This window comes from Lygodium microphyllum, chromosome 14, assembly GCF_053477565.2.
Source record: "Lygodium microphyllum isolate KBCC chromosome 14, Lygodium_microphyllum_v1.1.10, whole genome shotgun sequence".
In the NCBI taxonomy this organism is placed as follows: domain Eukaryota; kingdom Viridiplantae; phylum Streptophyta; class Polypodiopsida; order Schizaeales; family Lygodiaceae; genus Lygodium; species Lygodium microphyllum.
In genome coordinates, this window is record NC_141148.1 from 48,496,930 (window position 1) to 48,510,295 (window position 13,366).

General features: G+C 38.6%; 1 protein-coding gene across 1 annotated transcript; it reads right to left on the reverse strand.

Moving 5' to 3' along the window:
- Positions 1–11,237: 11,237 nt before the first annotated feature.
- LOC148025578 (uncharacterized) lies at positions 11,238–12,647 on the reverse strand. The gene is made up of 2 exons (XM_087692105.1): positions 11,696–12,647; positions 11,238–11,600 (listed from the first exon to the last, which is right to left on the reverse strand). Exon 1 carries the CDS (start codon positions 12,329–12,331, stop codon positions 11,978–11,980), a length of 354 nt encoding a protein of 117 aa, XP_087548231.1. The 5' UTR covers positions 12,332–12,647; the 3' UTR covers positions 11,238–11,600; positions 11,696–11,977.
- Between the last annotated feature and the right edge of the window lie 719 nt (positions 12,648–13,366).

Consider the following 13,366-nt stretch of genomic DNA (forward strand, 5'->3'; position numbering starts at 1 on the left):
TATCCCCATGCTTGCTAGATGATTATATTGAGAAATGCTACAAATTATCAAAATGTAAAGAGCAGAAAGACAACTAGATATTACTATTTTTATTTGGGAAAAAATAAGAAAATAGTAGCTACATTGGTTCGGTATAAAAGGTGTAATAGTCTTATTTTCTTTCACCATTCAATAATAACTCAGGTCTCTTCATCTTCAACTCCTTGCGCACAGCTTCCATGGTTACCTTCTCTCTCTTTTCCCTATCTTTCTCTCTCTTCTTCTAATATTTCTTATGCTATCGGAGCGTTTAAGGGTTGAAAGTCTACTACAAGGGTAAGAGACAGTAGGGTGAAGGGAGATTCAAGGAGAGGAGTATATGGAAGAGAAGGGGTTTAAAGAAATAGAAGATGTAGAAGAATACTCATAGAGTTGAAGCTTGACAATTTATTTTTGCATCCTGAGAAGATAAATCTCTTGAAGACCAAAAACGTGCATAAAACAATAGCTTCCTCTCTACTGCTCACACTGCCAATCTGATGCTTCTGTTGGTTCTAAAAGGGGGGTAAAATACCAGGTTACCTAGCCAAAATTCTCCCAGATCACTCCTTATTTTCCTAGTTCGAAGTGTTGTTCACTGCTTGAAAACTGCGATCGTGCATCATGCGATTTCATCAATCCTTCTTCTTACATAAAATTCTCCAAAATTTCCTAAAGGCCACTTGATTTTTCTTACATGTCATCCTATTCTAGAAGTTGTTCACAACTTTTGGATATTTATAAGACATCATATCTAGAATATCAAAATTTGGCTAAAACTTGTCCAAAAATCTAGTATTTTCAAACCATCCATACTAAGACACTAACATTAATGACTAATATGGCATTGGCTCCCTAGATAAATAAGAAAGCCAAATGATGATGCACTCTAGAGTTTTTCACACTGTGTGTGCATTGCAGCACAACATCCTCCCCCTCTTAACGTGCATATCCTCCAGCATGTGCCAAAGTCTTATGGATCTGCAATGTCAAAAGAAGTATCATCTACCATGTCATGGTCTTCATCTTCTACCTCCTCTTCTTTCATATTCTCATGTTCATGCTCAATATCCAGCTCCTTCAACTCATATGCTAAAGACTCCCTACATTTAAAGAGCTTGATACATTTTCTAGCCATAGGAATCCTTAGAGTTATCCCATCCATCTTATCAATGCATAGGTAGCATTGTCAAAAACAAACCTTACCACATATGTACCAAGCAACTACTTTGCCATATTTTGATGGCACTATGTTCATTTTCCAAGCTGCTGTCATAAACTAGCACCCAATCCCCTTCTTGTATAGCTCGTGGTCGAAGTTTGTGTTGCTTGTTAAACCTCTTCTTGTTCTTGATCCTTGTAATCTTCAGCTTTTTCATGCCTGTCTCAATGTCTTCAGGCCTTCTTTCTAACTATCTAATGCGTAGGACTAGCAACTCTTCTCTATTCAAACCCTCTTCCCATGGTAGAACACTCCAAGTAGCAATAGTTTCCTCAATAGCCATGATTGGTTGTTGTGCATACGTTAATTCAGCAGGCATATACTCTTTAATTGCACTATGAATGGTCCTATCATCCCACAAAGCAAAGGGTAACATTCTTGGCCACTCTTTCATCCTATCCTTGCATGACTTTGCTAATGCCTCAATGATAGGCTGATGACCTCTTTCACTTTTTCCATTTGCTTCAAGATTGTAGGCTGAAGTTAAAACCAAGTTGATACCCAATTGTGAAAAGAAGTCACGAGCCTCATCCACATCTAATTCTCCTCTATCTGCAACCACTTTACAAACACAACCATACCTGCAAAATACTTCTTCCAATAAGAACCCGCAAATTGCTTGAGTAGTATTTGTACTAAGAGCTCTTATCACACTTAAGGGCTATCACTACACCCCAAAGCTCTCTTTTGAATTGAGAATATTGTCATTGCCATTCATTGAGCACCTTTGCTCCAAACCAAATATACTTATTCCCATCAGTAGCATCTTGACCGACTGCCCAACCAATGCCAATTGGGCTTCTATCCATGGTGAGAATAATAGGATGCCCATTCTCATAATTTGCACTCTTTAGTGTTGGGGTTGAAATCAATAAGATCTTTAACTTTTGAAGTGCCTTCATATGCTGTTTTTCCCACCAAAACTTTTTCCCTTTTCTCAAGATTTGATATAAACTTTCATCCACATGAGAAAAATGTGGAATCCATATCAAGTAAAAGACACATGTACCCAAAAAACTTCTCACCTCAGATACATTCGAACATGTCTCTCTTGCATCCTACTTATGGCATCAATCTTTACTAGTGAGGGCTTTCTCCCATATGGTCCGCACATGTACCCAACAACTAATACTTCCTTCACTCCAAAAACTGACTTTTCTCCTGATAGAATCAAATGCACTTCTTTAAGTCGGCTCAAAATCTTGTCATAATCACCAATATGATTAACCACAAATCTTCTACATCCATGCTCATTCAACTCTTCATTCTTCTCATAGATATCGCATCATTTGATCAGCACATCATTAAGAAAGGGTAAGGTCAATTGGGGAATATGCTCCCTCAAAGCTTTATGCGTAGCATTCATCATATGTGCCACTAAATTGGTTTTTCCTTGTGGAAGCATATACATCCTAACCAATCCAAGTGGTGTCTTCATGGTAGTGGTATCTTGGCTTTCTAATTCAAGCTAGAATTGATCATATCCTGAATATAAATCTCCAATAGAGTAAATTTCCTTGCTTGTAAATGCTTCTACAAATTCTTCCAATATCGGGCCTAATCCAATATTTCTTATGGTGAATTTATTAACTAGTTGTAAATCTTGCATAAACCTCGAAGCACCATTCTTCTTTGGAAGAGTAAACCATCGATTCAAATATGGAGCTAAAGAAGGCTCCAAAATCCACATTCTATTCTTCTCGTTCAAAAGCTCTAGAAGCTTAGGCAAATATTCCCAAGGCACTGGAATACACTTTAAATTCCATGGCACATGAGGTACTGTAAAGATCACCATAGGTGCAAGTATGGTTGGATCAACACATCCAATTTCATCTAGTTGAAATGTAACGGCTTTCCCATGCCTTGCCAACATATGCAAGAAGCAAGCTCTTTTTGTAGGTAAAAGAAAGCTTGTATTTCCAATTTTCAATTTTTGTAAAGTTTTAGCTATAAATTTATGTCCTACTCCATGTAGATCCCACAAACTAGGCGATGGAGACACTTTTTCAGTCAACCCATCACTTTTAGGTGGTAAAGGCAAAGCCATAGGCTTAAACTTCTTTGCATATGTTTTGTATTTTATATCCACCGTTGCTTCAGCCCTGTTTTGCAACCTATATTGCAGCCCATAACATTCATGCTCAGCAAACTCTTGAATGACTTTATACATCTCTAAAGTGTCAACATATAAAATAACCTCTTTTTTTTCCCAGTTTTCAGCATTAATTGCTACAGAACATTCAGCCACTGTATCAACATTAACCAGTCGTGAAATACCTTCATTTGCAGCCACACATCAGATATCTTCAGCTCTTTTTAGCCCATCCTACATATTTCTTTTCAACTTTGCACATGGCTGAAATATTCTTAAATTTGCCAAAACTACATGCTATTTATTCCTCTAATCCAAGCACAAACACAATTTCCCCTTTTCTTGGAGGCATAATTATCTTCCTAGAGGCACTACCATAGCCTCCACTTACATCAATTTTTTCTAAAAACCCTTAAACTCTCATGCATTAGGTGGCATGGGATTATCCTGCAATCTATCCTGATTGCGGGGATGATTCACACAAACAGTGAGAAACTATACTGCCTTTGTATTGTCTTTACTCCAAACTCGAGCATATGAAGACCCATCATCCAAGGCTTTTTTTTCTAGTCTTGATTCTGAAATATAGGGTTGTCTCAAAATCACCAGATAACTACATGAATCTTGCACAAAAAAACTATATTCATCCCTAACATCTCCAATATTCACGGGCACATTCGAACAAGTTACATAAAGATCCCCTAATGAGTTGTTTGCTACCCGCAATCATGCGCCATCCCAGATCTACATCAATCGATGAACCTTCATTCTCATACAAACTACATGCCATAACATTGATTTTGAAACCATGATCTAAGAGAGCTATGCAAGACTTGTCTCTTTCTTCCACTTTAACAATTGTCTCTATTGTAGCATGAGCCCAATGCATTCGTGAATAATGACTACTTGGCATAAAATGAGCATCTTCTTCTTCATGTACTTGTTGATGGATATCCCCATTATATATTTCCTTCTCATTATACTTACTGCAATCCATAAGACCAATTTTAGCCGCAAGCTTGTTATCTACACTCCCATTTAACCCATTTTCAACATCAGCATTACATGCATCGTCATGTTCCCTCTAAAGTTGTTTCTCTATGTCTTTGTCAACCTACATCAATGCTTGCAAAACTTCACCATCAAACTATCTTTTTCATTTCAGCATATCAATGATTGCATCATGAAATTCACACTTTGTGATTCCAAGAACTTCAACAAGTGTAAATTCCACTCTACTGCCAAGCATGTAATCTTCCAAGACATTTTTAAGGTTTGTGGAAGTCTCAAGATTTGATTGTAACCTGTAACTGGGTTGGTTGCCCCTTTTTTTCCCTTCTTGTTTCTTCTCTTGAGATACATCCTCCATAACGTGCTCGGGTATGGCTTTTTCAGCCTCCTTCTGCTACTCCATTTTACTTCATGTTATGCATTTAGATGGGCCTAAAGAGGAAGGACCAGTACTGTGCTCATCTCTTCTTCTCTTTTCTTCCACAAGAGCTTCTTGATTATGAACCTCAGCCAAATAAGCATAGGCTAAAAATTAATTCACTGGTACACTCCATCATGTTTTCCCCTCTTGTATACTCTGACTTGCATCAGTCAATTTAGACTTTGTTGTTTTTCCCTTTTCTTTGCAATCTAATGCTTGCATCCAAACGTGAGATTTTGCTTTAGCCATGCCTCCTTTATGAGCTTCATCAGTCCTTTCAATTATCAACCCATATGTGGCTACATCTATGGACACAAATACTATCCTTGCAGCCATCTCTTCCAACCTCTTGTGCAATGCCACCATTTCCAAAATTTGGCTCTATTGGAAGACCAATTTCTATTACATGTACTTTTCCATCTTTCCAAAATACTAACCTTTTTTCTTCCACTTCATGATAGGCTATACAGTCTCACTTTTCATGATGTAAATTGTCACAAAAAATGCATCTCCTCTTGTATCCTTCTTGTATGGTCTTTGGGTTGTCGCCCGAGCCTTCTCTTCTACCTTAACATCCAAAATTTTGACCTTTGCATAGATTTGTATCAAATTCAGCCTCAAATCACGCATGCCTTCCATTAATGTGTAGCCTAGGTGTATACATGTTTCTAGCCTTTTTGTATGTACTTCCCATATGTGCTAACTATGCAATAATGTCATTCCACTAATTCTAATGTGATATGTTTTTTAGATGTATTTGATATTATACATGTGATGTGGACTAGATAATGGTATCAAAATAACGACCGTGACATTGAGAGAGAGAATGAGATTGTGAGAAATTCATGTCATTTATTAATGCAATTTTAGGGAATCCCCTAGAGCTGAGCTATGGCAAGTTATATGGCTTGTAAATCATAAATAGCCTGAGAGGTACCAACTAGAGTTGCAACCATGTCTCCATCATGTAAGTAATCTAAAGAGCGTAGCAATAGCCATGGATGCAAGCATAGAGGCAAAGGCCACGGTAGGGGATGTTTCTGCAATGTATTTTGGTGTGAGTGATCATATCCCCTCTCCATTACAAGCCCAACCATGTGAAGAATGACCAATTGAATTTGAGCAAGAAGAACACAAACCACACATGTACAATAAACAGACTAGCAAGGGTAATGTCTTCGGAGACCATAGAGGAAAGAAACTTGTGAGCTTCATACAAATCATAATACATGATAACTATAGATATTGCTTTATGAACTTTTTCAATCAAGGTCAATTGACCTCTAGATTGTGATTTCTATTGTGTTTCAAAAGTTTCCAAATCTCATGCATTTGAGGTTTATGGACCATTGGCACAAGAAAGGTTCAAAAAATCATGACAAGAGGATCTTAATTGAAGATAGAGCAATGGAAAGCAAGAGGAGGGCAGAACAAGACTTGGGTCTTGATTTTTGCACATGGTCAATAGTGAATGAAAGTGCAAAGTAGGGTGGAGCATGGAATCTCTAACAAAAAATAGAGCGAGGTGCAACGACCCCAAATGGAGCAATTTGGATTGTCACATTTTAGATAAGGGGGTATTGATGTATGAAAGGTGGATGTTGTAAGTATCTACATTTCATCTTAGTATTTTTTGTGCTTAAATTTGTGATTAGTTTTGTTGTTATTGATGGTGTTTTTATTTTTTAGTTTAATCTTATGGGTCAAAATTCCACTTGTCATGAGATAGATTATAAGCATTATCACAATAGGCTTGATACATGGATACACTTATGAGAAGGGTGACATCAACAGTTATGGCAAGAAATTATAGTTAGTAGAATGTGTTAGGTTATTTATTTTAACATTTAGAATGGAATACTTTAGTCATTTCTAAGTTTATATGTTTGACATCTATTGGGGCCTCAACATAATGAAGCAAAAAGAGAGAAACGGAGCCAAGTGGAAAGTGATGCAAAGCACAACAAGGACGATGATAAATGGGTTGATGAGCAAGGGGGATATGATGATGACACCTCCTCCCATGAGATTTGGTCCATGTACATAGTACATTACGTAGTTTTTTCCATACTAACAATGATAGTAATGGCTTCAAATTGATATAAATATTTTGCTATACTATTTTTTATACTTATATAAGTTAGACTCAGCCACTTTTATTCTCATTTCATGTTTTTGTTAAAGATTTTATTATGCAAACTAAAAATATGTGTTTTAAAAAAATAAAATTTATCTTCAGTTTGCATATAAGATGCCAATGAGCATGGAAGAAAGGGCTGAAAAGAAATCTAGGGAGTTGCTAGTCGCAAACTTATGGTTGGAGCCATAAGTTTGCAAACCAACCACTCCTTGATTTTTTTTCATCTGCAAGAGGTTGAGTAATACAAGTTAGCTTGGTGCTATTCCTTAGCAATGCAGCACAATGCTACTAGAAATAAATCATGAAGAGATTGTAAATGTACTTCATGTTAGCTGGTTTTTAGTTAAGTTGTTTGAGCATAGAGTGCCATACACTTTGCATATGCAATCTAAATATAGTATTAGAAGATATATTCTTAAATGCATTGCAATTGTATATCTAGGTGAAGATCAATGTTGAGAGTGTAAGATTCCCCTTTGATGTAGGGTAATACGATATCTTGGGAAACCGATTAAGTGAGGAATAGATCATTACATTCATATTATGAGAAGAGTCTATTACATTCATGTTCAATATGTAAGATGGCACATCTTGGGGCCAATCCCAGGGATGTAGGAGAGCCATAGGAGCCATACTACTCTGCTAGGGGGAGCTCTTTATATATGTGACATGAGGTGCTAGTCCCTTAGCTATTTGGATACTCCCTTTGGTGGAGTTAGAAAGGAGAAACCATTGGACTACAATCGATACAAATGCATGATTTATTTAAAGTAGTTTATAACCTCTAGATGCTCCTAGCCAGGAGATTGTGAATGTGGTTTGGTAAGCATAGGAGGCCTAGCTAGAGCCCTAAAACCAGTGTCGTGCCTCTTTTAGGTGGTCCTGACAAGTGGTGAATTTGTCGAGAGAGTTAGTAATACATGGTGGTTTCTGAATCTTGATTAATATGCACCAATTCTTTATTGTATGCCAAAGAATATCGAAATCGATATGTTATTTCCTAATAGACACCGTCAAAGCCAAGATCCAATGACAAGAAAGAGCTAAAAGGGCTAGATGATGAGCTGAGATCATTAGGAGATATTCTCCAAAGTGTAGTAGTCTAATATCTTTGAGAAAGAGAGGTCTTGTTGACCCAATTAATATCCTAGTCAGTCTATCAGGGGGAGGAGGAAGCTTTAGTGTTCCCCTTTCCTAAAAAAATCAATCTACTTTGAGTGGGAGTATAACCCCACCAATACAAACCCCTAGAGCAAACATGATAATCATGATGATGCAACCAATTGCAATACAGGAGCTCCATATAAGTGAGTTCGAAAAATTAATGTTTAATTTTTTGAATTCAAGATGAAGGATGTATTATGATGTTTTTCAGTAGGACTCTGAAAGGAAGAGTTGCAATGTGGTATCATGGCTTGGAAACCAAAATCATAACAACGATTGATTTATTATCTATGACCTTTAAAAGAGAGCTTGCCCATGAGAGAGATGGTAAGTATTGGTTGCGTGTTTTGAATATGACACATCAAGAGTCCCATGAGAATGCTCGAGCATATGCCAAGAAATTGAAAGATATGTTTTGCAAATTGCAAACCTCTATTCCTATTCCACTTGCTACCAAATTACAATACTTTTTATATGGATTAGACTTCAATATCCAAGTGTAGTTGAGTAGTGTCTCTCTTATTGATATAGACAATGTTATTATAAAGTAGAGGAGGTAGAGTCGGGCTTACAAGTGGCTTATGCATCTATGCTAAACTTGAATTTAAGTTTAGGTCCTAGAAATGATTTGGCATTGACAAATGGAATTCAAGGTGCAACTAGTATACCTATGACCAATTCGAATGGAAGATAAAACATAATGCAATATGTGACCATGCTATCAATTCCTCTTAATGTTGCTATGCTAATGGCTAGCCAAATGGTTCCATTAAATAATGGAAGCCAAATGACGAACCCTAATGTCTTGGCAATTAATCAATAGAGCCGATCTATAACACATGGTTAGGCCAACTAAATGGCAAGTGAATGATCATGGTTATGAGTCTAGTACATCAAACATTCTTGGCAAAGTCAAGGACATGATGAAGTATTATGTCAATATGATAATGCAACAATATAGACAAATAGCAATAGATGTTATTTTCCTAAAAAAGCTACAAAACTTGAAAGAATTAGAACCCAAGTGGGATGGACCATACAAGATTGTATGTTTAGGAAAGAATGGCTCTATAGCCCTTTTAGCAATTTTGCAGGGGGGGTAGAGTTTAGGAATAAGGTTAATTTTAATAAGCAAAAGGCATACTAAGTGTAAGGGTTGACATTGGGCTTGGTGGTTGTGCAGGTCCTTCATGATTCAACTTTAATTTGTAGTAGGTACTAAAAGGAGTGGATGGGACGAATCATTCCATATCTTGAACATCCATGTCTAGAGCAATGTTACCACCAAGGTTGATTTATCTGGTAGAGTAAAGGGTATCAGGTTATTGAGTGGTAAGACAGATCTTTTACATGGGAAATTAAGGGCTAATGCCACCATTTCCAACAAATTCTAACTAGTGCTCCTATTGAGTTTAGTGAGGAAGGAGGGATTGTATGTATTATACATCCTCTCTCTTGGCTTGATTTTGATTATCATAAGTACAAGTGATCTAATTAGTATGGCGTGGCCTATCATTGAAGACTGAGTTTATACTTTGTATTTTGATGGAGATTTTAGAGGGTCCATTAATCATGTGAGCATTGGTGTGGTCATTAAAGACCCTCGATGTAGCGTTGTCATGAAGATGGGAGTCTATTTAGGACCCTCTTTTACTAATAATATGGAAAAATACAAGGCCTTGATCATGGGGATGAATGTAGTCTAATGTGGTGATATCCGTTGACTATTGGTTAAAGGTGACTCGCAATTAGTAATAAATCATTTGAATGGGACCTATAATGTGCAGGATCCAATCATACGGATGTACCATCGTGCCTTGGATATGTTGCATATCTTTAAGACGGTGACATGTTAGTTAGTTCCTCGACAATGGAATCCCTTAGCGGATTCCCTGGCGAATTATGCTTTTGTTGAAGATGTCTTTTTCATTTGTGGTCCAAGGGAGCCTTTACAACTACCTCCTAACATTATCCTTGGACTACTTGGGGGTCTTCTTGCTAACACGTCATATTTTGGCTGCCAATGGTAGTTCGGGTTATGAGTCAAGTAGCAATTGAGCACCTTCCTGTTTTGTCATGGACGCATAGGATTATCCTTGGTTGATTTTGTGCTTTATTAGAGTTATGTTAGGAGGACCAAGGGTTTATTTCAGCAGTACACTGCAGAATGGTAGTGAAGTGTATTATTCTGTTAGGCCAAGAGGGTCGTTTTTGTTAGGTTCTAATATTTTATTTTATAAGGCCAAGAGGGCCACTTTGTTAGTTGTGAGCTGTTATATTCCTTTAGACCAAGAGAGCCATGTGTCTGTTTAGTATAAGTACATTTAATGGTTTTCTATTTTAGTGATTGCATGAAACAGGTTTGATGAAGTGCCTAGAGGGAGCCTTTTTTGCGTGAGAACTTGTTGTGGAAATTCCATGTAGTTTCGTCACCTTTTTGAGTTTTTTCATTAAGCTGATAATGTTATATGTATCTGTGGGGGTTAATTTTCTTTTTGTTTGTGGGGGACCAGCAATCAAGGCATGAAGTCCTAGGGTTAGGTTAGATATATCTAGGGGAGATTCAAGTAGTTGTCTACCTCTTTTCAAGTCATTTTTATGCATTCAAAGACCTGTTTCAAAAGGTATTCCTAGTGACTCTATTGTGCTAGCATGCTAGGTAGTTGTTTTAGGAGTCCCTGCTAGAGTGAGGCAGTTAGAGAAGCCTACCAAAATAGAAAAGAAGAGAGAGTTCTGACTATATCTAAAAATAGAATTACAGACACTACAAGATATAGGCCTTATACCAATGTTTAAAGCGACAAAAATGCAAATAACAAAATTTGCCCCCGTCATCGCAAAAAGCGTCGTTATTGGTGACGCCATAGAACAATCGGTATCACTATCGCTATCAGCGTTGGTATACCGATGCCAATACCGATGCAGATAGCAACGGTTTGTGACGTGTATAACGAGCCCAATAACGACGCGAGTAGTAAAATTTGCGATGCTAATAGGGACAATAACAGGGAAAAAAAAAATTTGTGGCAGGGCAGCTTGTATAGCACTGTGTGCTTTATGAGAGCCATACAAAATAGTTTTTGCACTACTGTGTACAACGTGCTTGCAAACAAAAACAATGTATACTGAAATCATAAAACTGATACATGAAATAAATACATGATCGCATAATAAGCGATTGATACAATCATGACAAGATATCACTAATACATAGAAAATGTCTACATAGATCAGGCGACTCAAAAATAAAGGTGTGTGAGCTCCAAGGATCCGAGGGCGAGCTACATATCCTTGTCCCCCGAAAGCTCGTCGCGCCGCAAAGGAGCATCGAACGGACTCTGCAGAAAAAAAAACAACACATCAGTCCACCATACAATAATGCATTCAAATATCTCATGGTAACTACAGACAAGAAATATGAGTGACTTATAGGGCCACCGCGTCTATACAATCGGTCGATCAATGAAGTGAGGCCATGCCTCTCTACATATCAAGTCTCAAGGCCAGTTGGATCGCGATTTGTAATGGAGTGCTGCGAAGAAAACAAAATGCTAACTGTTAGAAACATGATTGTCAATACAAAGAATATTTCAAAAAATAAACAAGCAAAACAAAAGAAAAACTTACAAAGTCCTCCAAATATGTCATGTGGCCACCACTCCCAAGATGATGGACCACTCCGGCCTCGAGTCGTGCCCTTGCCACCTCGCGCTGCTGACTCCAACGTCCTGGAGAATCTGTAGCCTTCTCCCTCAGTCGACGCCAGTCATCTGCATCTAACCACTCGGGCTTTGTAGCCCCACTCTTGATTGCCTTGCGTGCGTGAGATCATCTATGTGACATGTATGCATGCATGCAATCCATCATCCAACCCGTAGAGAATCTATCTACTGAGACTGGCACCGAAAACTACTCGTGCAAGGATGCTACTATGTAGTCCTTACTCCCCTCCGGTATGTTCTTCCAATGATCCAAGGCGTTGTGCCGAAAAACTTGTTGGCATAACTCTCTCATGCGAGCCATCATGCTCCTCCCCACAACATTCATGATGATGGTTCCTGACCTACTGTCGACTAGATATCCATAACCCCCTGGAGTCTGCCTAAGATGGGTCCTCTCCCATCTCTGTCCATGCTCCTGGGCATATCTAGGAGACCCCTGTGCATCCGATGTACCGACCGGGGTAATATCTCTCAGAGTGGCACCCACAGGGATGCCACTTGCTGAGGACTGAGCAAAAGCCGAAGTAACTGGAGTAGACATTCCCACACTTGTGACAAATCCCTGAGGTGACGCAGCTCCAGCTGAACGATGAGATAGAGACACCACGTTCGTGTCTCCACAGTATCCACCTGATCCTGAGCCACGCTCCCTAAAAGGGCCATGAGAGCGAGGAGTCGCATGTGTATCCCATGTCGACCGTGGGCTCACTGCCCCTGTATCTCTGCAGCATCCCCTTGATCCTGATGCACTCCCTTCCTCTAGCCCAAGCCGTGAGCATCGAGCTCGTCTGCTCAAAGCTGAAGCATTCGATCGTGCTGAAGAAGATCTAACAGAGCGCCCTAACGAAGACCGAGACAGCTCCTAGTCTGCCATCTCTCTGAATCTCGCGATTTGGTCTGGAGACATGCGTGTGAAGATGTCCTGTAACTCCTCATCGCTCATCCCTCGACTCATCCTAAAAAATGTCACCTACACAGACAAAAAATGATGTTAGAATAATCAATTTAAATCATACAAAGCACAGTAATATAAATCATTTTTAAAAAATATCACTTAAAATGCATATCTTATGTACCCTTATAAGCGATTGGTCAATGAATTGAGTAAGTGGATGCTCCAAGTATGAAGTATCCTATGGTCCCATGTTAATCTACTGACACAACTTCGCATACACTAGAAGGTCGATAGACATGTCACCACAAAAGAATGAGTCCACCTCGTTCTCAAAGAATTCTTGGACTCCTATATTTTCATCATTGTTAGCCGATGCTAGCTCCAAGCTTTCGAGGCCTCCACCCCTTGCAATATCGACCCCTCTATTTGCATATTATCTTCATCTATGCCTCGAAACATTGCTTTGATCATATACTCTCGCACTTCGAGGAGTTGAAGGTATAACATATCACCATCGAGGTTGTCGAGGGTTTGGATAGAAGATTACCTATTCACAAACACGTACAAGAGAGTTCAAACCATTGTGACATAAACCATGTCGTAATACAATTAGCAAAAAAATGAGTTCACGCACCTGTTCACAATGGGCCGGCAACACAAAGGTGTTGTGCAAATCTGTCC